This window comes from Physcomitrium patens, chromosome 16 (assembly GCF_059467195.1).
Source record: "Physcomitrium patens ecotype Gransden chromosome 16, ASM5946719v1, whole genome shotgun sequence".
Taxonomy (NCBI): domain Eukaryota; kingdom Viridiplantae; phylum Streptophyta; class Bryopsida; order Funariales; family Funariaceae; genus Physcomitrium; species Physcomitrium patens.
The window spans coordinates 12,852,545-12,878,272 of NC_143425.1; the positions used below are offsets into that span (position 1 = coordinate 12,852,545).

Consider the following 25,728-nt stretch of genomic DNA (forward strand, 5'->3'; position numbering starts at 1 on the left):
GGTTGCCGTTTGGTTTCCCTTGTGGCTGCATGTCCATAGCCATCCTGGAGCCCTTTGTGTTTAACCTTTGAACAACCCTCAGGTTCTACATGAGCAGCACTACTTTCTACCCGAAACCCGCTCGCATTTTTTTCGCATCTGCCGAAATTTGCCATGTTGCTGTCGATGGGCCTGGCTTCAATTTGCACGAAAGATTGTGCAACACTTCACCGTTGCGATAGTGAGATTTTAGACTCCGATCACACAAATGCAACCCTTGTATTCCACATCTTGGTTTCGTCTATTTGAAGCCCTTGTATTCCACATCAAAAATACCATCCAATATTAACACTGTTATGGAGTATTTCACGACCCTTAGCAAGATGATTGATACAACTTTTAAAGGAGAATGGAGGAAATAGAGTATCACAGATGGCACAAAATTGGACATCTAGCTCAAGATTACTTAGTGTCAGCTCCAATTCCATCACCACAAGGAGATTGCTTCAAAACCCAAACTCACATCTTTAAAAATTATTTCAACTAGCCCTATCACCTATCCTTGAGAAAATTTAGAATATATACTTAATATTTTATTTTTAGAATGCACTCTCATGCAATATTAATAAACTTTAAAATATTTTTTATATTCCATGATGTTGATGGAATAGTTTGTTATAATTAGCAACAACATCATTATTTTTGGCAAAGAATAATATTCAATTCTCATAAGAATCCAATACTTGAAGTTAATAAAAATAGGATATTTGGATGAAAAGTCATAATTGTGTAAATTCACTTATAATGGTAGTCAATTCATCATGGGATTCCAAAATACTCAATCTAATAATAGTAATAATTTTAAACTACCTACCTTAGTAGTTTGAAATTTAGTAGATCAACTAGACTTAAAAACCTCATCTAGTCAATATCCAAACTTCCTCTTGTATTGATGGCTTTGTCACCTAAGGCACATAGGATTTCCAACCCTCACTAAAATTGCCTTAAAGGATAGCTGTTATGGTATACCAAAATTTGCAGCAAAATCTATAGTTTGTCAATATTGTTTCATGGGATAATAGACTAGAGAATTAATACCAACAAAAACAACAACATGATTTACTTAGTTGTTAGGTTTGGTCCACTCAAATATTTGCGGATCTCTTCTAATCCCTTCAATTGCAAGAAATAAATATTTCATAATATTTGTAGATGACTATAGTAGAAAAATGTGGATTTATGTTTTGAAATAGAAAAAATCAAGTTTTTGAGGGATTTTACAAATTCAAAAAAATTATAGAGAAACAAACAAGTCAATGTATGAAAAGTTTGAAGATAAATAGGGGTGACAAATTTCTCTCTATTATATTTTTAAAATACTATAAGATTCATGGTATATTATGATAGCTAATATAAGACCATACTTTCTACCAAAATGGTATAGAAAAGCAAAATAGAACAATCTTTGAAAGGATCAAAACAATATTACTATCAAAGCACATTTCAATTTTATTGTCGCTCGATGCAACTAAAACTATAGTCTACTCACTAAATCAAACAACAATCAAAGTTAATGAGTCTCTCTTAAAAAAATATTTTTTTAGTAAATGTCCAAATCTAACCCATCTCAAAATTTTCAAAATTTCCTTGCATGTGCATATAGATCCTCATGTGAAAAAAAAATAAGAATCTAGATCCATTATAGGAAGTCTAATTGGCTATGATGATCATTCAAAGGCCTATATGATTTATATACCATCAACAAACTAAATTGTTGTTTCAAAGGATGTAATCTTTGAAAAAACTTGATTTTATCATAGTAATTATCTATCATCAAACCTAGATTTATATCCTTATTTCTTAATAGAGCATAAACATGATGTAGCAAAATCAAATTTATCACTTATTTTATCTAATCCAAAATCTTCTACAATTACTAGAAAACATATGCTTAATATTGGCATGCCAAGTGGAGAGTAAACCTATAATATTGGTACTTCAATCACGCTCCATTAGATGCCATCTATTACCTCCCTAATTCCACAATTTATAAAATTCCATCATGCAATATCGTCGACGACCACAAACTAGAATCCCACAATATATACCAAGTCTAAATAAGAAAGTTTGAAATAGAATCTAATTGTATTACAATCCAATAGATTATTATAGCAACAATTGATCTAACTCAATTTAAGTTGGACAACACAAAAAACCACAAGAGCAAGTCATACCACTCAACCTCTAAGATGATTCAAGGATTACTATGTATGAATAGCATCAACAATCTAATTGAAATCTACTACCTTTGATGAAGCATGGCACTATCTAAAATAGAAGAAATCAATTAAAGATGAATACAATTCCACAATCAAAAACAAGATATGGTACGTCACAAAACTTCTTCTTTGTAAAAATAAAATCTCAACTCATTGGATTCTCAAGAATAAAACCAACTCCAAGTAAAGTTCAAAAGCATAAATCTAGACTTATTGTATAAGAATTTGAATAATAAGAGGGGATGGATGTAGAAAATTTTACACTTGTATTAGCATATCAAACAATACAATCACTTATATCCATTATTTTACAAAACAACTAAACTATTGCACATATGGATATAATTACTACTTTTCTACATGGCCCATGCAAAGAAGAAGTATACATCACACAACAAAAAAGATTCCAAGTTTTAAGAAAATATCACTTATTTTATAGATTTAGTAAGGCATTCTTTGGCTTACAATAAGTTCTTAAATCATGGTACAAAGAGAGACAATTTTTTCAAAAAGATTGGATTTAAACTAAGTATCGGTGACCACAATTTCTACAACAAGGTAGAAGATCTAAACATCATTCTTATGATCTTATGTATGGACAACCTAGTCATGGTTGATAACTCAAATTTTTCTATTAGAGCTTTTAAGATAAAATTAAATTCAATATTTTCTATGATTAAACTTTCAAAAGAAGATATACTAATCTATTTGAAGGCAAAATGTATTTGCATAGAAAAAGATATTTTTTTCCAGCCAAAAGAATTATTTAAGGAAGATTCTTGAAACATACAATATGAAGCACTACCAACCAATAATTATGCTAATAAATGAGTAGAATAAACTTACCACAAATATGAAGGAGAAAAAACATGACCTCATATTCTATTGAGGACTAGTACAATTCCTACTACATCTCACTATTATATGATTTAACATCAATTTTTCTACAAACATATATAAGAGATTTATGCATAAACCACAATTACCTCATCTTTTTATTGCAAAACAAACACAAAGATATATAAGAAGTACTAAGGATTTTAGTATTTTTTTCAATAAAAGAGTAGTGCAACATGGTACAAAAATATGCTAACTTTGATTGAATTAGTAATTCACATGATCTTAGGTCAACTATAGATTTTATTTTCTGACTAGAGAGGTTTTTTATTACATAGTATTTAAAAAAATAATCTATAATAGAATTGTCATCTTTTGAAGCAAAATATTATCCTTAAGCCAAAAATTCCAAAATTGTATTTCCATACTATTCTAAGACCTTTACTTCTATATCAAATAATTGATCTATATTTACTAAGATAACATTAGTTATATTTGCATGGTATTCAATTTTAGAATAAATTTCTATTGTCATTTGATAACATGACTATATAAAAAATAAAAAAAAATACAGATGTAGTAGAAAAATAAAGATAAATAATAGAAAGGTAATGTAAGATTTAGTCTTAATATTACTTTTTATAGAAGAAACTTCTATTTACTTTATAGAGATATAAATAAACCAAATCAAAATAAATGCAATAAGAAATTTATATAAAAATATTTAGAAGAGAGTTAAAAATAGGTTAAAATAAAACTTACTTAACATTACCTAAAATTGATATCGGGAAAGAACATGTTGTCAACTTGAGATAAAATCAGACTCCAAGGCACAAAACTACATCCATATAATGACTTTGAGATTCTTTAATAAATTGGAGAGTAGAATTTAAGAGAAAACTTGAAGAAAGGTTCTTAGGTATTGGTTTCATATCATTTGAACCAATATTGAGATTTTGAAGAATTTTCAAAATTAGTGATATTCTTGGTGGGAATAAAGTTTGAAAAATAAAAATATGTTTACAAATTTGAGAGTTCTTTAAGTTTTGTAGTATGTGTACAAATAAAATTTGGAAAATATATTGATGTATTAATTATAAATTTTTATTCAAATTTTGAAGTTAATCAAATGATTAGATTGAAGTATATGAGGGTTCTTCTAGATTGAGGTCTTAGAAATTAGAGTTTGAAGGTCAGTGAGTATTTTTAAGATCTTTATTAATTTTTCAATTGGATTAAAATAAAAAAAAATTATATAGATATTAGACTTGATTTGCAACATTTGAGTGAAATTTGAGATTTATTCAATATTTCAAGAAGAAAATGTTGGCACTGGAAGTTTAACATTCATGTTGAAATAGGAGGCCATCCAACATTTGATTGGATTATCTTATATTTCTTTCAATTGGTAAGTGAAATCAATTTTATCTTTCTTATACTTATTTCTATCTAAGTTATTAAGAAGTGAACAAAATTTTAACTAATATTAACAATTATATCATTAAATATTGATGTTTCAATCTACTATAGGATTTGTTAAGAGTTTGTTTAAGATTTAAAGTTTGATTAGGATGTCACGGACATACATATAATTACCTATATGAATAGATAAAAGTATGTAAAAGTAGATAAAAGTAGGTTAATTGTGTAATATCTTCTAGAGAAGCTTCTTAGAAGCTTCATAGACGCTGCTTTGACTTTATAGGAGTCTATAGTTGACTTTTAGGCTAGAAACTTGGTCAACAAGTTAGCCATGTGCCACACATGTTGGAAGCTTAAAGAACAAGCTAACTACATGGTCCATCCATAGAAAACTTGCCTTGTAAGCAAAGGCATGTGGCCTAGAAAGTCAACATATATTGGAGGTCTTATAGAACATCGCCATGTGGCTTCTAGTTAGATAGTATATATAGAGGCAAGAGTGAAGCCCTCTTCACTCTTGTCAACTTCTTTCTTGCTTCTAGTCTAGTTTCAAGGGTCTCTAGTTTTCTTGTATTTTGGCAATAGCCATTCTAATTTCTTTCTTAATATACATATTTCTATTTTGTCCTATTTCTTTGAGAAAAGTCTCACTTACTCTTTAGCTTTCATCGAGTTCTTGTCCTTGACAGATTGACAAGAGTACACTTACAATATGAGAGCTTTGTCTTTTCTTGATTAAGAGTGGATTACCCCTTTTTCTTGATAAGACATAAGCGCATTAGAAGTTGCGGATTACCCTCTTTTAAACTGATATTGTTCTTAGTATTTTCTTTGTTATCAATTCCTCTCTTCTATTTGTTTTGAGCGTTATTAGACATCTTCTCTTTTCTAAGTGCTACTATGGCAGAGCTTGTTGAAATGAAGAGTGCAATGGCACAGATGCAAGAACAATTGAGGGAGTTAATGCTTGCGATGCATCAACTCAATTTACCACCACAAGGAGCAACAAGAATCGTAGGAAGTGAAGATATAGAGATGATTGGGGCTGCTTCAACATCTGCACCAATCCATGTCCCTTCTCCCAGAATGTTTCGAGGATTCATCAATCAGGTCCAATTAGTGATTGAACTTCAACCCCAAAGCTATCCAACTCCAGGGTCACAAGTTAGATTCATTAGTACACTTCTTTCAGGTTCAGCATTGTCATGGTTTTCATCTTTTCTTGAACGACAAAATCCAATATTGGATAATCTGGAGGCTTTTTTGGCGGAGTTTCGATCCATGTTTGGAGAACATGATGCAATTCGTGTTGCAACCAACAAGATCTGTATTTTGCGACAAGGCAATCGATCAGTAACATTATATGCTTCGCAATTTTGACAACTTGTAACTGATATCAAGTGGGATGATGCCGCACTTGTGAGTCAATTTCTCTACGGATTACAATATGAGGTAAAGAAATTGATGCTTAATTTACCTGATCCTCAAACATTGAGTCAAGCAATTGACTTTGCTGTGAAGTGCGACAATCGACTTTTTGAATTTCGATCCGAGAGTCGCACAAGTAGGCCTCAACGTTACTACAATTCAATGGCAACACCGACGTCTCCTCAACACATACCTTCAGAAGTAGAGGATATGCAAATTGATGCGGTACGTTTCAAACCTCTTACTGAGCAAGAAAAGTCTCGTCGTCGACAAGAAGGATTGTGCTTATATTGTGGAGAACCTAAGCACACTGCTCAACATTGTCCAAAGAAGCGACGTAACTACAAAATGAGGAGTACGGCTGTCAAAGAAGACAGTATGTCGGAAAACGAGTACGTCCAGTTACAATAGGGACCGTGCGGCTGGAATCTTGTACAACTTCTAATGAAGGTCCTATCCACTCCTCAGAACCATCTCCTTGTTTTATAATAGATGTGCGTTTAGGGCCTAATAATTACAAAGCCTCTGCCTTGATAGATTCAGGAGCCTTAGCTTGTTTTTTAGATGAAGAATTTGCTAGATGTCATAGAATATCATTAATACAAAAAACTAAACCTGTACACGTAGAAGTCATAGATGGTCGTTCGTTGTCTTCTGGAGATGTAACTCACGAAACACTTCCTGTAGATGTAGTAATAAATGGTCATAGTAGTTGCGTAATTTTTAATATAATTAGATCTCCCTCTAATCCAGTAATTTTAGGCTTATCATGGTTAGAAAAGTATAATCCTCGAATAGATTGGATTTCTCGTAAACTTGATTTTCCTCGGAGCATTAGTAACAGTTCTATTAATCAAGTAAAAAACCATGAGTCTAGTATAGTAAAACCCGCACTTATAGGTGCAAAAGCATTTATACACGCAGCAAAAGAAGGATCAACTTTTGCTATTTATGCTGCACCTATTTCTGAAAGCGTAAAGACTTCAAGTGGCATTCCAAGTCAATATCAGGATTATCAAGACGTTTTTGAGAAAAAGAATGCAGATATTCTTCCTGAGCATCGCCCATACGATTGTTCAATCGATCTCAAGGAAGGAACTCAGCCACCATTTGGACCAATTTAGAGTTTATCGCAAGATGAGTTGGCTGAACTCAAGACATATATTGACGAGAATTTAGCGAAGAATTTCATACGCCATTCAAAATCTCCAGCAGGAGCTCCAATTTTATTCGTAAAGAAAAAAGATGGATCTTTACGAATGTGTGTTGACTATCGAGGACTCAACAAGATCACAATCAAGAACAGGTATCCATTACCTTTGATATCAGGACTCCTTGACCAGTTAAATCAAGCTAAGATCTATACAAAAATAGATCTAAGAGGAGCATATAATCTAGTACGGATCAAAGAAGGAGATGAATGGAAGACTGCGTTTCGAACCAGGTACGGACACTTTGAATACAATGTCATGCCTTTTGGACTCACGAATGCACCAGCTGCTTTTCAACATCTCATGAATGATGTATTTCGTAAATTCTTCGACAATTTTGTCGTCTGCTACCTAGACGATATCCTGATTTATTCTAAGAATGTTGAAGAACATGAAATACATGTTCCTCAAGTATTACAAAAACTTAGAGATGCAGGATTTTACGCCAAGATAGAAAAGTGTGTATTTCACACTACTCAAGTTGACTTTTTAGGATACATCATTTCAAATGATGGTCTTATGATGGATTCTAAGAAAGTCCAAACAATCATGGATTGGAAGATTCCAAAAACTGTAAGAGATGTCCAATGTTTCTTGGGATTTGCCAATTACTATCGGATCTTCATCAAAGACTTCTCACGAGTTGCAGCTCCACTTACACGCTTGACTAGTAAAGATAAATTCCAATGGAATCAAGAAGCGGAAGCAGCATTTGAAGCCTTGAAGACATCGTTTGTCTCTGCACCAGTCTTATATCGTGTTGACTTTTTCAAGGTATTTTTTATGGAAACAGACGCATCGAATTTTGCCTTGGGTGCAGTTTTATCACAAATGGGAACAAATGACAAACTTCATCCGATAGCTTTTCATTCAAGAAAATTCTCAGCAGCTGAGATCAATTATGAGATCCACGATAAAGAACTTCTTGCAATCGTGGATTCTTTTCAAGAATGGCGTCATTATCTAGAAGGTGCTTCTAGTCCAGTCACTGTGTATACAGATCACAAGAACCTCGAGTATTTCATGTCAGCACGCGTGTTGAATCGTCGTCAAGCTCGTTGGAGTATGTCTTTGTCAAGATTCGACTTCATTATCACTTATCGGCCAGGAAAACAACAAGGTTTGTCCGATGCCCTGTCTAGACGTTCTTATTTTGCACCAAAAGAAGGAGATGCAGCTTTTGAGCAACAAAGAACGGTCCTCTTGAAACCGGAGCAATTTCATCTCCGAGCAGTGAAATCAACACTGACTGTTGATTCAACTTTTCTCAAGCAAATCCAGTCCAGTATGTCCTCAGATCCTCTTGTTCATGATATCGAGAATAATTCTTCCAAGTCTCATGATTCTTCTAAGTTCGAGTTCAAGAATAATCTATTATATTTTGAAGGACGCCTATATGTTCCAAAAGGAAAAGCACGTTTGCGTGTTCTTCAAGCACGTCATGACTTTCCAGCAGCAGGGCACTTTGGATATAATAAGACTCTGAAACTCATATCAAGAGATTTTTGGTGGCCACAAATGTGGAAGTCAGTCAAAGACTTTGTACAATCATATGATATTTGTTCAAGATCAAAAATTCCTCGACATCGACCTTACGGACTTCTTCAGCCATTACCTATACCAGAACAACCATGGTCTTCTGTTTCTATGGATTTCATCACAGATCTTCCAAACTCAAGATCTTATGATTCTATATTTGTGATAGTAGATCGTTTCACCAAGATGGCACATTTTATGCCATGTACAAAATCTATCACAGGTGAAGAAACAGCTAAGCTTTTCATTGATAATATCTATCGCTATCATGGATTACCTAAAGATATCATATCGGATAGGGGAACTCAATTTGTGTCGAGATTCTGGAGGACTCTTTTCAAGATTTTAAAAGTGGACATAAAGCTATCTTCAGCTTTCTATCCTCAAACTGATGGACAAACAGAGCGTGTAAACCAAGTCTTGGAACAGTATTTAAGGTGTACCATCAACTACCAACAAGATGATTGGACAATCCTTCTGCCATTGGCAGAGTTTGCTTATAATAATACAGTACATTCTTCCACGCAACAAACACCTTTCTTTGCCAATTATGGCTATCATCCACGACTTGATACTTTTGATTTTTCAAAAGTTGATAATCCTGCAGCAGAAGATATGGCAAATCGGTTGTCAGAGTTACATGCAATAATGAAGGCGCAGTTGAAGAAAGCTCAAGAACGACAAAAGATAAATGCAGATGTATATCGTAAAGAGCAACCACAACTCAACGTGGGTGATAAGGTATGGCTACTTCGTCGCAATATCAAGACCACTCGACCTTGTGACAAATTGGACTATCGTAGGCTTGGCCCCTTTTCTGTTTCTGAACAGATCAACCCAGTTGCATATCGGTTACATCTACCAGAGTCAATGAAGATCCATCTTGTATTCCACGTGTCTCTTCTTGAACCATATAAGACAGTGGATATACAAGGAAGAAGACAAATGCCACCGCCTCCTATAGAAGTAGATAATAATGAAGAATTTGAGGTGGAAGAGATATTAGACTCAAGGCGGCGCCGAAATAAGCTGGAATATCTTGTTCATTGGCGCGGATATGATATTAGTGAGCGCACATGGGAGCCATCCAGGAATCTAGCAAATGCATCAGCTAAAGTCAAAGTTTTTCATCAACGACATCCATCAAAACCAAGATGAAAACCTCTCTTATAAAAGAGACAAGATTGAGGCAAGATAACATTCAATTTCCTATCCTTGTTTGTAACTTCTTTGCATTTGTGACGCTAATTAGATGGAGAGCCAACAACCAGCGGATTCAACTCAAGAACCTTCGTTTGCTGACTTACCGGATGAGACATTGCGATTGTCACAACCTTCAAGACGACGCAACCGAGATGAAGATCCTCAAGAACGACATGTTCTTCCTCGAATAAATGGTGAGATACAACGCATTTGGTATCACGACCTTAGAAGAGATTCTCGATGTTTGGTGATATTATTGGAGATAGGAACGACTCCTGATGGTGTTTCAAATGTATTATTTGAAGGAAGTTATGAAGGCCTCAACAATGATCAAATAACAGGGTGGTCTTCTCGCCCTGGAATGGGACACTATCGATGGCTAAGAGGACCCATCAACTATCTTCGAAGAGAACAAAGATCAGAGTATGTAGCAAATACAATTCGCCGCATATTAGATTTTCTCAATATATAATCACCGCTCCTCGTGGAACTCGTCCCTAGAAGGGGGGGTAATGTCACGGACATACATATAATTACCTATATGAATAGATAAAAGTATGTAAAAGTAGATAAAAGTAGGTTAATTGTGTAATATCTTCTAGAGAAGCTTCTTAGAAGCTTCATAGACGCTGCTTTGACTTTATAGGAGTCTATAGTTGACTTTTAGGCTAGAAACTTGGTCAACAAGTTAGCCATGTGCCACACATGTTGGAAGCTTAAAGAACAAGCTAACTACATGGTCCATCCATAGAAAACTTGCCTTGTAAGCAAAGGCATGTGGCCTAGAAAGTCAACATATATTGGAGGTCTTATAGAACATCGCCATGTGGCTTCTAGTTAGATAGTATATATAGAGGCAAGAGTGAAGCCCTCTTCACTCTTGTCAACTCCTTTCTTGCTTCTAGTCTAGTTTCAAGGGTCTCTAGTTTTCTTGTATTTTGGCAATAGCCATTCTAATTTCTTTCTTAATATACATATTTCTATTTTGTCCTATTTCTTTGAGAAAAGTCTCACTTACTCTTTAGCTTTCATCGAGTTCTTGTCCTTGACATAGGATTTGCTTAGAATTTGGTTTAGGATTTGTCTAAGATTTAGGATTTCATTACGATTTCAATTAAGATTTGATTTAGGATTTGGTTAAGGTTCAATTAGGATTTTTATTAGGATTTGACCAAGAATTTAGTTAAGATTCATTAGGATTTGAGTTAAGATTAAATTAGGATTTGGTTAGGATTTATTTATGGTTTTTATTTTTAATATTTATTTAAGATTATTTTTTTTAAAAGTTTCTATTACTAATATTTCTTTAAGATTATTGATATTTCTTTAAAGATTTATTTTTATATTTCTTTAAGATTTTTTATTATTTTTCTTTAAGATTAGTTTAAGACTTCATTGTGTTTCTTTTATAACTTCTTTTAAATTTATTTTGAATTGGTCAAAATTTGATTAGGATTATTAAGATTTATTTAAAGTTTATTTAAGATTTTATTGGACTTGATACAATTGTTGTTGCATTTCTACTTACCTTCCACAACTAGGTACTCCGTGCATTCTCAAATAAGAACACATGTAATATGACACTACACTGACTATATAGTTGTCCACTACCACTTCACTTGTGAAAAGGTTGAAATGACAAACTAGTACTTGAGTATGTTTCAAATCTTAAGCAATTGACTAATATCTTTACAAAGCTTCTTGATCGATCTTTGTTTGAGAAGTTTAGAAGCAAGCTCAACCTTGTGTGTATTACAAGCCTTCTTATATAATGTTAAATACTTGTCGTTTTTCTCTTATACTACCCTCTGCTATGATTGATGTTGTTTGCAACAATTAATCTATTAGGGAATCTTTGCTTATTCTTATTGAGGCATTCCTAGCCTTACTCAAAACTTTAATTGATCACCTCCTCACAAGTATAGACACTTTGTTCATTCAACCTCAAGTTTGATCTATTTCCAACTCCAACATCAACTATTTTGTTCCAATAAGAGCTTCAACCTACCTTCATCATTCACCATGTTTTAGGAGTTTCAAATTCTATGTAGTCAAAATAGGATGTAGAATAGGAATCTAATGTTCTTGGAATGAATGCAAACCTCTAGTAAAACACTTCAAGTGTGTAAGATACAAAGGTTTAGTGTCACTACATGAAGCTGAAAACTTTCTTTTCAGATAGAAGTACGTAGTTCTTAAGTCTGTTGTTTAGAACTTATGGGGTGAGAGGGGGTATTGAACATCACCCCCTATGTTCCCACCAGGTTCTCAACATAGGGAACATAGTTATACATGTACTTATACAGCTATTCAGGGTGTTCGAATCAGTTGATTATGAAGCCTGTGCTGGCGTTGTTTCGAGTCTATCAGCCTCGTTTAGAGGATGGTTTGTGCCATTGGAGGACGTTGATGCTTTCGCATACTTATCATGCTCTTGGTTGATTCACTTGGCTAATTAGGAAAGCTTTGCTCATGAATGTTGCAATGAAGAGCATGCCACTTAGGCTCTTGCGCTTACCACTAATGACCGCCTGAAATCAAACCAATCTACTACTTCGCCGAGGATGTGCTGACTCACAGTTCCTCGCAGTATTTGCTCCTGAAAACCCTTCAGTTTTGCTAAATAAAAAGGGCATACTAGAAACGAACAATAAACTATTCCGAAGAAACCATTCGGTCAGGTGCAACTTCCTCTTGACGATTCCAAGGTGACCCTGTTCTAGAGAATGTCCTCGGAATCACGAGATTCTCAGAATCACGCAAACGACACCAAGCGATCGGTTCTTTCGGTCGCGTAGAATGCCGAGGCAGCAGAAATCGACAACTGCCGGTGGTCCCTGTTTCTTCTTCCCACCGTGAGAACGCTCGACCTGGCCGCTTCGTCGTGCTCCTTTGGTCCCCCAGAGATTGCTCACTGCGGTGGATCCTGGGTATAGGAGCAGTGCCTGCGCCTATTTCTTCTGTTTCGGTGGATGCACTCTTCTTCCCTGGCTTGTTATTGTGTCCATCTCCTCTAGTACCACACCCCGGGAGCACTCATTCTGTCAACATGACCGGGGGTGATGCCAAGCCGGCCAAGGCCATACCACTTTATGGCACTTTCGCTGCGTCTGCATTCAGCGCTTGTTGGGCCGAGGTGCTAGCACTGTTCTCTCTCCCTCTGGGTGGTTTTGGTTTATTGCGATTCCTCGCAGCTTAGTTGGGTTGGGTGAAGTTGCACACGAGTCGGATTTTATTGTCAGTTTCCACGGATTGTTAGCGTATGAGATTTTTAAAAAAAACAAAACAAAACAAAACAAAACCAGTAAATAAATTGGTGAGGTGCCGATTGCGGTTATAATTTGTCGGATTTGTTCTGTTCTGTGGAGATCGTCAGTTTTGAGTTGCTATGGTTATTATTTCCTTGTTGGGTTACACATTCCTTTCATTCCTTTTTTCATTAAATATTCTTAAGTACTTGTAATTTTCTTTTTCCTTTTCTTTTTCTTGCGAAATTGGGTCACATGAGAGCACTCATACATGATTTTAAACGCTTTCCATGTGGTGTTTAGAGCGAGGAAGTGTTCGGCTGCTCAGATTGTATTCTTCAATTTTCTAAGCAACGATTTGAGCTCCAAACTGCAAAAATAAGTTCGGTCATGAGCAGTGAATGTATGGCGTTATGTAGATTGGTATTCAGTGGTGTGGGAGCTAACGAGGACGTTGGACATGGCAGACTTGTACAATCCCTCTAGATACGGCCAAAGTGAGGTTGCAGCTGCAAGGGAAAGCGCTAGCAGGTGAACTCAATGCTGCACCCAAGTACAGGGGAATGTTCGGGACCATGGCCACCATAGCAAGGGAAGAAGGGGCAGCCTCCCTTTGGAAGGGTATTGTTCCAGGACTTCACCGGCAATGCCTCTTCGGGGGTCTTCGAATTGGTCTCTATGAACCGGTAAGTTTCTCTTCTTTTCACTTATCAGTATATAACGTCTTTGCCTGAGAGATCATTTGCTAGCATCAAGTTGGTTCTCGCGCATGTAGTCATCGCCTAATTCGCAAAATGTTCTAAGTTGTGAGGATCGCGAAGTTCCTAAAAATTCGAGGCGTCTAGTCGCTTTTATTGGAAATTTTTAGGTTGAAGGTTGACATGCGTTACCTATCACGAATGAGGCCTGTGTTGGTGGGCGTTACGATAAGACTATGATTTGAAGCTTCAGTTATACGTTTGCCTTCAATGTGCTAACGTTATTACCCAATGCAAAATCTGGGGAGCAGGTTAAGAACGTTTACATAGGAAAAGATCACGTAGGAGATGCTCCACTGATTAAGAAGATTGCTGCTGGTCTTACTACAGGTTGGGCCACGCTCCTCTGAAGTGCCCTCCTCAATGGTGTATATTGATTTTCTCTTCTTCCTCCTCCTCTTCACTTTTTATTTTGTTAAATAATTCAAATCTAAATTTCCACTTTCTGTTTCTTCTCTCTACTTTTTCATATTTTTTTTATCATCTTATGTCTGATATCAGAGAAGATTATAACCATGATTTTTTATGGTCTGAACTGCAGGTGCATTGGCTATTTGTGTGGCGAGTCCCACAGATCTAGTGAAAGTGCGTCTTCAATCCGAGGGCAAGCTCCCTCCTGGTGTTCCCCGCCGCTACAGCGGTGCCATGAATGCTTACTCGACCATTGTCAAGCAGGTCTGAGCCCCATGATCTATAGCTTTAATAAATCTGAGCTTTCTAATTTACACTCATGATACAGAGCTTTTCTTGATTGACGTCACTTTCAATGAACTCTGAGATGGTCTTGTTTTCCTTTCCAGCTTCCACGCTAACTAAAAGGATCTTGTGTTTTAGGAAGGATTCACAAAATTGTGGACTGGGCTTGGTCCAAATGTCGCTCGTAACGCTATCATCAATGCTGCGGAGTTGGCCAGTTATGACCAAGTCAAGCAGGTTAGGCGTGTTCCTTATCCTGATTTTTGTTGATAAATTGTTTTATTTTCTGCTCTTTTATTTAGGAAAGTTGGTGTTGTATTGTTAATTCAGGAAATGCACTACGCAATCGGGCAGGACGTTTGTTTTACTAACATGACAAGTTGAGCTTTGCAGACATTGTTAAAGCTCCCTGGCTTTACAGACAACGTTGTTACGCACATCCTCTCCGGATTGGGAGCTGGCTTTATTGCTGTTTGCGTTGGCTCTCCTGTTGATGTGGTTAGTGTCTCCATTTCTATCTGTGTAGACCTCGTATCTGGATTGCCTAGAAACTTGGGACTTGCAGACTCTTACTTCGATAAAATTTGTTAGTTTCTTATAATCCGTTGCATTACTGAAGTTTGATCATGTAATATTGTCCAGGTGAAGTCTAGAATGATGGGAGGAGGGCAGGGTGCTTACAAGGGCACAATAGACTGCTTCGTCCAGACGTTTAAGAATGACGTCCGTGCCTCCACTTCCCTTTTTTTGTGATGTTTTCAGACCCTTCGATGTTCCTAGATTGCCACAAATATTCGGTTCTCTTTGAGCAGCTGCAATTGCCTATTCCAGTTATTTTGTCTGCTGTGAGTGACGTTGTGAATTTGGTGTACAGGGTGCTGGAGCTTTTTACAAGGGGTTCTGGCCCAATTTTGGTCGACTTGGTTCCTGGAACGTTATCATGTTTTTGACTTTGGAGCAGGTTTGTTCCCGCTGAATATCCTAGTTTCTTCGGTGTGCGTATCAGACTATACTTTCAACAAAGTTGAATCATAATTTGATTTTATTTCTTTATATTCAGGAAATTAACTAAGTAGTTGGACTGTTTTGCAGACCAAGAAGGCTTTCTTCCCGAAGGACGAATAGAACTGGGTCTCTGTTGTGAAACTTGGATTCTTTGTCCAAAAAGGGTTAGGCGTAGGATCGTTCTAGTGGTATCATCATTCGACTGTCTTTAGGGTTCAGCAAGGAAAGTGAGGTAATGAAGAGTCAAATATTCTCGGCTACTCCAATTTTGTGGCAACATTCCTATAGATGGTATTGGTGGAGGTTTATTTAAAAAAATTGTTCGCAATCGTCCAAGTCATTAATAAAACCAATAATTTTTTGAGGTCACCATTTTCTAGCTGTCTTCGTTGTCCGCCTACATTTATCATCTTTGCTTTCTCCTCGTGTGCTTGTATCTCAAAAACCCTTATTCATTTTTTACTTACGTATTTATGAAAGTATGTCTCTAAACCTAGACATGACATTTGATTCTGCCAATGTGATATGTTCCATGGAGTCACGTTTCAGCTATCCTCTGATTGGAAGTTATTTATATGCATTGTAACTGCAGCTTGCAAATCCGAGATTTTACTTCTTTTGCTTCAGAAATGTAACTTGCAGCATAATTGCACCTCTTGCGAACGAAAGAGAACTAGTCACATTGTCTGAAGCACTGTGCTGATTCCACGGAATCTGATTGCTATTTGAGATGTGTCATATTCGCCAGGCATATTTTATCGCAGAACTTCTCTTCCTTTTTCTCTTATGACAACTTGTCATTGTCATCGTAATGCATGCTGCGGCCATCGACATTGTTGTTGAGTGATAGGTTGCGAACGACCAAAGTGGTGACACATTAGTACTGTAAGAATCAATTTTCGCATTGTTGGTGGTCTGTGAAAGTGAATTTCAAACATGAGGACCGAAAGGTCTTTGCGGATTCAGGTATTAGGCCGTAATGGAAAGGAGATTTTCAAGGGTGGCGTTGAAGTGCCTGAGGAGGTAAGCGAGGGGTTTGCAATGCCCGAACCCCGTTGCTTGTCTTTCTGGTGCACTGGATTTTGATTTGTAAGTTGTGCATTTCCACTACTGCTTGTTTTTATTTTAATTTTAATTTTATTTTCTTCTTTTTCTTGAATGGCGCTGTTGAACCGTAGGTCACAAACTTCCACAACTTTTCTACTCGTGATAGATCGGGTTATTCTCTTCAAGTGGTCATCTAATCTTCAGTGTTTGATAGTTCTGCGCTCACTGTAACTATTTATGCCCTGTTTTTTCGTTCAACTTCACATTGAATTGTGTTGCTAATCTGCAGGGAACTTTTTCAGATTTAAAAGGAGCTATACAGAGACGTAGTGAGTATTCTTTTTTTTAACTACAATTACTGCTGCCTTATGCTTCCCTCTTAGATTACAAATCCTTATACACACTGTGAAGAATGTGATGCTCGATAACATTGCTTCCCACCCATGATGATGCAGATAAAAAATACTACCCAGACAGACAAAGAATCACGCTGCCTCACCAGGGTCAGGGGCGCTCCGCACCAATAGATAGCAGCAAGAAACTGAAAGACTACGTCACCACGGATCGCCCGCAAGTGATATTCAAGGATCTGGGACCCCAAGTGTCATACAGATCGCTGTTCCTCTTTGAATATTTTGGCCCATTAATCATTTACCCCATCTTCTACTTCTACCCACAAGTGTATACTCACTTTGGTCTGCCTAAGCGTACCTTCGTCTACCCTGCCCAGACCTACGCCCTCTATGCCTGGTGCTTCCATTACGCCAAGCGTGAACTCGAAACGCTTTTTGTGCATCGTTTCAGCCATGCCACTTCCCCTCTTGCCAATGTGTACCGCAACTGCATTTACTACTGGGCATTTGCAGGATTTATTGGCTACTCTCTCAACCACCCCAACTACAATCCTGTGGGGGAAACCCAATTGTACGTGGGGATTGTCATCTCCATTGTGAGCCAGCTCTCCAACTTCTATTGTCACATCATACTGAGGAACTTGAGGAAATCAGAGGGGAAGCACAGTCACCATATCCCCCACGGCTTCTTATTCAACTCCGTGACATGTGCAAATTACACCACCGAAATCATGCAGTGGTTGGGATTCAATGTGGCCACGCAGACCCTGGCGGGCTACCTTTTCATAGCCTCAGGGACGTATATCATGACTGTCTGGGCTGTCCAAAAGCACAGTCGGCTGGTGAAGGTAATTTATAAAAAAAAAAAAACTATCAACCACCATCCTTTTCTGTCAATTGCTTGAATTCTGTCTACATGTTTCATATCTTAACATTAAGGAAGTTAGATCAATCAATCAGCTTTTTCTCACGAGCTGCTGATCTAGCACTTATATATTTCATAATAGTAGTGGCTTTAATTGTGGTGTGGAATTGTTAGTCAGAGGTTCTGCCCCTCTGAAACTGGGCTCTGTAGCTCATATCATTACTGTTTGTTTGTGTGTCTCTGTAGATGTTCGATGGCCAGGATGGGCGTGGGAAGTATCCACAGAGATATGTTATTTTACCCCCTTTTGTTTAAAGACATTGTTTTGATACCATTGCAGCATAAATCAACCGACCCACTGATTTACTCGATGTACCCTGCAGCACTAGTTTGGTGGTTGATACGCAATATAATAAATATTTTTGCTTCAGTGGTAGTGAATGCATCGTGACATTCAATTAATGGTCGTGAGAAGGTGTCAGTTCGTAATCTAGGCTTCATCATCTTGTGCTTCTTCTTCTTCATGTCCTGTTTTTTTCTTTTTTTCTTATTAACACTTCATCAATAATTTGGTATCTTTAGTATTAATCTCACTTTGATATGTCTCAGGGCTTAAGGGTTAATTTTTCTAAATGTAAAGCTAGCTATGTGAAGCGTCATTGATTTAAACCAATGAAAAGACTTCAAAATTGTGAATTCTTTTCCTCTTTCACAAGTGTAAAGATTCCTTTATGAATATCTTGTAAACTACAAATTAAGGGAGGCAAATATATTTTCCTTAATAACAGTTTTCATCTTAAGAACCTTAATGATTGGAGACTTTGGCCTTAACGGTTTAGTAATTGAATGATGCATTTTTTGCACTCTCTGTTGCTTTTCTACCCATTTAATCCACAACATACTCTGCAATCTGTCAGTAAACAAACCAAAACAAAAGCAAAAAAAACTCATCAGATTATGATTTAATTATACCTAACATTTATACAAAAAATATATTGTATGGGGACAATGATAAGTAGACCATGGAGAGTTGTAGTACAAATGCATGTTGGTGGGAATATGAGTCTTCTAACCCGAGTTGGATCAAGTAGAGTTTCATCAAAATTTAGCTACACACTTGTTGTTATTGTTGCTTTATTCTTTTATTCTTTTTTATGTTGTTAGTGCATAATTAAATCTGTTGTGTTTGCTGTATATCTAATATATGGAAATTACATGGAGCATACACTCCTAGTTGATTTTTAATGCTCAATTTCTTATAATGTTGGAAGTTTAAAAAAAGCAAAAAATAACTTTTAAAGCAAATAAGATATTCACCTAAAAGATAAACAAGATTAACAACATATGATATTCTTGATTCTTTCAAGTACTAACACTACATCTTAATTAAATCAAGTATTACTTTTGTATCGTAATTTATGTTTTTTATTGGATATTGCTAATGTCATCACAATTTTTGCTATTACCACCTCAACTTCATGAAAATATTTTTTCAAATTTTAGTCAAAGTTTTATTATTATTTTTTAATTTTATCACAATCATTTTTTATGTTTTTAAAATATATATTTTAAAGCAACATCTCTATATTATCAACACAACATCTCATTGGGTTCTTATGAATAATTTAGTCTACATCCCATCTCCGGTTTTAATCCCCTCTTTCCTCCATCTTTGTTCTATGTCCCTAGTCCCTTGTTTCTAACCCCATTCCCAACACCCATCTCTTATTTCTATTCTTTATTATTGTAAATGGAAACAATAACCTTGAAAAAAGATTTTTTTATATATAAAATTATTTTGTGACTAAAACATAGTTGATATTGCATTGCAATCTTTTAATTATATTTAGAAGATAAGACTTTTTTTTTAAAATTTAAACACAAATTGGCTTACTTAATTCTATTTTGTGTACCTATAGAATCTAAACCTTTTCAACTAAAATTTAATATATACAAGTCTTTTGAAATAGAAATTATGTATAAAATCCATAGCTAAAAGCTTTAAATTTTAGGATTGACTTCTTGAGTAAAAAACATGAATTATTTTAAAATTTGTATATTATTTTTTATAAAATAAGAATAGAAATGAAAGACAAGTGTTGGAAACAAGAAACAAGAAAAGGGATTGGAAATTAAAAACAAAGAATGAAGACGATGGATTGAGAATTGGATATTGAGGTTGGAAATATGGAAGAAATATAGAAGATAGACTAAATTAATCATGAGAATCCAAAGGGGTGTTGCTTTAGTAATTCCACATATATAATAGAAATATAATTAATTTTTAAGATTAGAATTAAAATTACTAAAAGAATATATAGAATAAGTGGGAGATTGTAGTAGTATTAATAATATCTTATTTATTTATTTATTTATCTACTTATTTTAATATCTATATATATATATATATGTGTGTGTGTGTGTGTGTGTATATATATATATATATATATATATATATATATATGTGTGTGTATGTTGGAAAAAAAGATGTTAATTCACATCAAAATACTAAGAAGTTTTTTTTTGAAATGATAATAATTTTTACAATTTTTTTAAATAAATAAAATTTTATTTTATTATTTCAAGTCATTTGGATTGAATAAAAAATAAATAAAAAGAAAAAAATGATAGGAATTGTAAATGAAAGAGAGTAGTTAAAAGCATGGAATATCTTTGATAATCATATTGTTTGTTTGTGTTTCCTATTTCCCAATAATTTGACTAAAAAAAAAATGTTGCAAAAAATTAAGTGAAAATGTGATGTAAGAAACAAACTCTCAAATACATTTATAATTTCAAAGAGAATGTTGGACACGAATGCATAGTTGTTAATACCAAACAAACTAAGAAAAATATCATATACATCCTTGAAATATGCTAAAATATCAAGAATATTTCTATATTCTTGATAATGTCAAATTTATCCTTACTTTTGTAAAAATAGCAAATGTATCCTCAAATGTAATAAGGTACCACCAATCTTTTTTTTTAATCTTCATTTAAGGTCCAAACTATATGCATTTCGCTACAAAGATTTCAACCTTATCTAATTTTTGGCTTTTGGGTAATCTCATAGGTTTTACAGTAGCTCAAGGCAACATGACAATAGAGTGCACGTGGTAATGCCTTGCTGAAATATATGACTTAATTCTATTACTTTACAAAGCAGCTTATTTGCCAATAATCTAGGCCATGGGGATCTTGAAGGGATTAGCAGAATCTAGCTTGCCTTTTTGGATTAAAATCACAAGCATTGCATCAAGTTCCATATGATTCCTTCATTACTAACCATCTTATGTGACAATCTGTTGTATAGAGTGATGGCCAACTACTTATCACATTTAAATATTGAAAGTTCATCTCCATTCATATACAAACAAACTCTTTTGTTAATTTTTCATATAGTCTACAAGAGGCACAAAATAGTAATTGTTACATTATCAAGTTTTTTTCAATATAAATAGAATTACATCCCAATAAAAGACTAAGTTGTTGTAGGAACTTACTTTTGCATGGTGGAGTATATGATGCTCAAGAAGGGCCTTTAGATTATGCAAGTTATGGCCAATTTAGATGACATCTTCTATATGGAAGTAAGTTGGAGGAAAAAAATTGATGGATCATGCATCCATTGTAGAATCTTGACAACCTCAATATGTAAGGTTTACCCTCTCATGTAATTCAAGCGCAGCTATAAATAAAAGATGTAAGCTTTGATTTGATATTGATTCTAATATAGTATTTATATCTTGTATAATTCATGCTTTTGTATATATGATACATACTTGCTAAATGTAAGGTCATGAGAGGGAATCTCAACTTATTCAACACCTTTTCTAATTATCTCCATCTCCAAATCGTGAAAGCTCTAAGTTACAAAAAATTAGATCTCGCAATCACAAGTTGCTAGTATCAAGTCAAATCTTATATTAATTTGTTAACTTTTAATCTTAACGTCCATGAAACTATTCTCTTCACCTTTGAGAGAAAAATAATTACTCCTCACTTTAGATGTTTTTATATTATATTCATGCTATGAGCTGTGAGAGTTTTGCAGTGTATAAAGGATTCGATTAGCACATTTTTCTTAATGCCAATCCATTACTGAAGGCGTGTCAAAGATGTGGTTGAATCAGTTGTGCATGTTGACAAGTTTAAAGTGTACAAGTCATATCATCCTTGCGCTCTATAAATTGAGAGAAGAAAGGGAGGCAAATTATTTGCAATTGTCGAAAAGATGAAAATTGAGTAAGGCCAAAATTTGTACAACAAAATGTACATGGTTTGGGCTATGATGATGACTAAAAAAAGAAGTTTGATGATACCTTATTTATATTTGAAGATACATTTGTTATTATCACAAAAGTATGGGATAGATTTGCTATTATCAAGAATATATGGATGTTCTTGATATTTTAGCATATTTGAGGGGTATATATGATATTTCCCCAACAAATTACTGGTGAGATAGACGGATGAACGATAACTTAAAGAAAATGCATCAACCGTAGAATCACACATCCACTATTGTGGGAGACTCCCCAGATGATGACCCTAAAACCGGGTTTCATAAAGAGGCCCGACCTCCGTGGCACCTACCACCACGAAAAATGCTTCTTAAACGCTCAGCACCATTTAGGTCGCTGACGTCGCCGCAGTCGTGTGTCGGCGGCTGGAGGACGTGAGATTCGTGCGTGTTCTGCGGCTTCGCATCGGCATTGTCGCCAAAAGGAGAGGAGATAATAAGAGAGAGAGAGAGAGCGATAACTCACCAGTGGGTCTTCTATCCTCCAGGATCTCCATTTTGAGCTCTTGCCTGAATCTCCATTTGGGGGATCACGTAGTCAGGATTCGAGTTTGCAGCTAGCTCTAGGGTCCCATGTATTGAGCGTTGCGACACAGACAATCCCAGCGCGGTGGACAATGGGGACCGAGAAGAATCTGCTTGTTCAAGTGGTGGGTCGGAATGGCAAAGAGATTATCAAGGGAGGAGTGGAAGTCTCTTCAGAGGTCAGAACCCCCTGCGAGCTTCGTGTTTTGTTTTGGTGGGCGTTGCTTTTCAGTCTTGAGTGACGATAGTTTCTCATGTTGGGCCATAGAGAAAGAGCCGACTTCTGAGTGTTGGGTCAATGTTGGCTAAGTCTGGTTATAGAAGTGTGTGTTGCAGTGATTGGCTTTTGTTCTTATCCTCTCCGTGTTTTTGAGTGTGCTACTTTGAAAGGAATGCTGCCGATGTGACGATCTGAGCACGCTTTCTTAGGTTACTGGCTTTGGGTGTCTGCCCCTGTAAAGAGAGCCAGACATAGACGTGGTTATTCAGCATAGCGTTAGCGCTGTTCTTACTCAATGACTCAGTGTATGGTAGTTATGACCAATGTGCCGATGTTCAACTAGCATGAAGTGGGTGGTCACTTTCTCCATTTGGGGGCCGTTCTTTGTGTCTGGAAAATAGGCATCCAGAGGTTTTATGGGCTTTAGATGTCCTCGTTTGGGTTGGTTGCTGATTTTATTTTTATTTTTATTTTTATTTTTTTACCATAATGAGATGAAGCCTGGAGATGAGTTCCTCCTGTGACATTTTTTGTTTGGCCGAAATGAAATGCAGGCAACATTGGAGGATTTGAAGAAGGTCATTTACAGCCGAAGTAAGTATTCATTATCAATGCACACATGCTTTGCGTGCGTCTTTCTTTTCTTTTACCGTCGTCGTCTCCATTGCAATGCAATTGCAATACTGACGTGGTCTGTCTTGATGGTGTCGGCGCAGATAAAAAATTCTACCTGGAGAGGCAACGACTCACTCTGCCTCTCCAACCCGGACAGAGCCGTCCGACTCCAGTAGACGAGTCCAAGAAACTGAAAGACCAGCTCTCTTCTGATCAGCCCCAGGTGGTATTCAAAGACTTAGGTCCCCAAGTATCCTACAAAATACTCTTCTGCTTCGAGTACCTTGGCCCTCTAGTCATCTACCCTCTCTTTTATTTCTTCCCTCAAATCTACACCTACGTTGGTCTTCCACTTCGCAAGGTCACCCACCCCGTGCAGACGTACGCTCTATATGCATGGTGCTTCCACTACGCCAAACGAGAATTTGAAACCTTTTGCATCCACCGCTTCAGTCATGCCACTTCCCCTCTCTCCAACGTCTACCGGAATTGTGCTTATTACTGGCTGTTCGGGGCCCTCATTGCCTACTTTGTGAACCATCCATTGTACACCCCTGTGAGTGAGAAGCAAATGTACGTGGGGTTGGCAATTTCCATCGTGAGCCAGCTCTCCAATTTCTACTGTCACATCATCTTGAAGAATTTGAGGTCTCCGGATGGAAAGGGAGGATACCAGATACCCTACGGTTTCCTGTTCAATTATGTGACTTGTGCGAACTATACCACCGAGATTTGGCAGTGGATTGGGTTTAACATTGCGACTCAGACGGTGGCAGGATACCTCTTCCTGGCAGCGGCAGGATACATCATGTCTGTGTGGGCTCTTCAGAAACACAAGCGCTTGAAGAAGGTGAGTTTTCGTTGTAGATTTAAACTACTCATTCCAACAGTATTCTGTGTCCCTTCTTGTTCATATGATCTGTACGTGAAATAATGGACGACTCGATTGTCCCTACAAAGACTATTATTGCCTCTCTCAGATATGACTTGTATTGCACGACCCAATTTTCAATAGTGTTATTCTAACTGGAATGTGGAAGGAGTATTTAGTAGTCCTAATGCTTTCCGATTTTGTCCAATTTCTAATGACATTCTGGGAGATGACATCTGTGCAGACGTTTGATGGGAAAGATGGTCGGAAGAAGTACCCTCGAAGATTTGTGATCTTCCCCCCGCTTTTGTGAGCAGATAAACTGGGACTTCTTATATTGTCTTTACCTCTGAGCTTAGTTGGGGGCGAAACATATGAGCTTTTGTATAGGATTCAGCTAAGTGATATTTTAAAGCGTGATTCTCGATTTATTTGATACTTCTGCTTGTGTAAAGAAGCAGATGGAGAAGCAGTTTAATTTGTATTTGGTAGAGCATTTGCATTTTCTTCTTTCAATGCGCAGTCGCTTGTATGCCATCTCATTTATACGTCCTCTGGTGAGAGCAGAAAGTAAACGATGACTTCGGTGCAATTGGCATGTTTTTGATCACTTTTATACTCAAGTGGCACGCGTTCAGATCGCTTGAATACAATTGTGATAAGAGGATTTATCTCACCTTCAGCATCCCAGTACAATTGAAGCAGGAATTCATTGTTCTTTTCCTAGTGTTTATAGCTACAGCTTCATTTTTGTATACATGTACGGTATCACACGCCGATTGAATCTACCCATCAGTCGATCAGTCTGAAAAGCCGAAAGAAAACTGTAATCCTCTTTTCTACGAACTTGATTAAGCATGTGTGATTTAAAATAAGCACTGATTAACTTATTACACTTATGGTTCGTTAGTGTTCCTTCGCAGTGCCATGGGATTGGAACGATTCTTTCGCTTAGTTCAGGAATCCTCGGGGCCCCACATCTCACCATGCTGTGGATTTGTGTCCACTCGACCAGATTACTTGCGTGCTCCGAAGTAACCCTGTTCTCTGAAGGGACGTTGTCAAATTCATTCCCACGACGAAATTCGCTATCTTCCAAGCCTGTAGTCGAAGTTACAACTCCCTCCACACTCCATTAAGCCGTAGTATGTATCAGTAAGTGCAATCAATACATTTGCTATGAATACCAAGTTCGCAATGAGAATACATTCAGACACTGTCCAGCACGAAAAAAGTTTCACTTGTAAACGTAGAAGAACACTGTTCAGACACTGTTCGGAGGATGTAGGTTCAAGTGATCAAGCCCAGGAATCGCAAGAAGCCC

General features: G+C 36.3%; 3 protein-coding genes across 3 annotated transcripts; all 3 read left to right on the top strand.

Annotated features, from left to right (window-relative positions):
* The first annotated feature begins 12,569 nt into the window (after positions 1–12,569).
* On the top strand, positions 12,570–15,971 carry LOC112293201 (mitochondrial uncoupling protein 1). Its single transcript, XM_024542370.2, has 9 exons — positions 12,570–13,031; positions 13,611–13,829; positions 14,153–14,231; positions 14,443–14,576; positions 14,736–14,834; positions 14,991–15,095; positions 15,240–15,320; positions 15,472–15,558; positions 15,690–15,971. The coding sequence occupies exons 1-9, from the start codon at positions 12,945–12,947 to the stop codon at positions 15,720–15,722; spliced, it is 924 nt and encodes a 307-aa protein (XP_024398138.1). The 5' UTR covers positions 12,570–12,944; the 3' UTR covers positions 15,723–15,971.
* Positions 15,972–16,238: 267 nt separating this feature from the next.
* Positions 16,239–18,297, top strand: LOC112293200 (very-long-chain enoyl-CoA reductase). Its single transcript, XM_024542368.3, has 4 exons — positions 16,239–16,625; positions 16,939–16,978; positions 17,105–17,850; positions 18,114–18,297. The coding sequence occupies exons 1-4, from the start codon at positions 16,539–16,541 to the stop codon at positions 18,180–18,182; spliced, it is 942 nt and encodes a 313-aa protein (XP_024398136.1). The 5' UTR covers positions 16,239–16,538; the 3' UTR covers positions 18,183–18,297.
* Positions 18,298–22,652: 4,355 nt separating this feature from the next.
* LOC112293489 (very-long-chain enoyl-CoA reductase) lies at positions 22,653–25,080 on the top strand. Its single transcript, XM_024542959.3, has 4 exons — positions 22,653–22,877; positions 23,473–23,512; positions 23,635–24,383; positions 24,649–25,080. Exons 1-4 carry the CDS (start codon positions 22,791–22,793, stop codon positions 24,715–24,717), a joined length of 945 nt encoding a protein of 314 aa, XP_024398727.1. The 5' UTR covers positions 22,653–22,790; the 3' UTR covers positions 24,718–25,080.
* Positions 25,081–25,728: the final 648 nt, after the last annotated feature.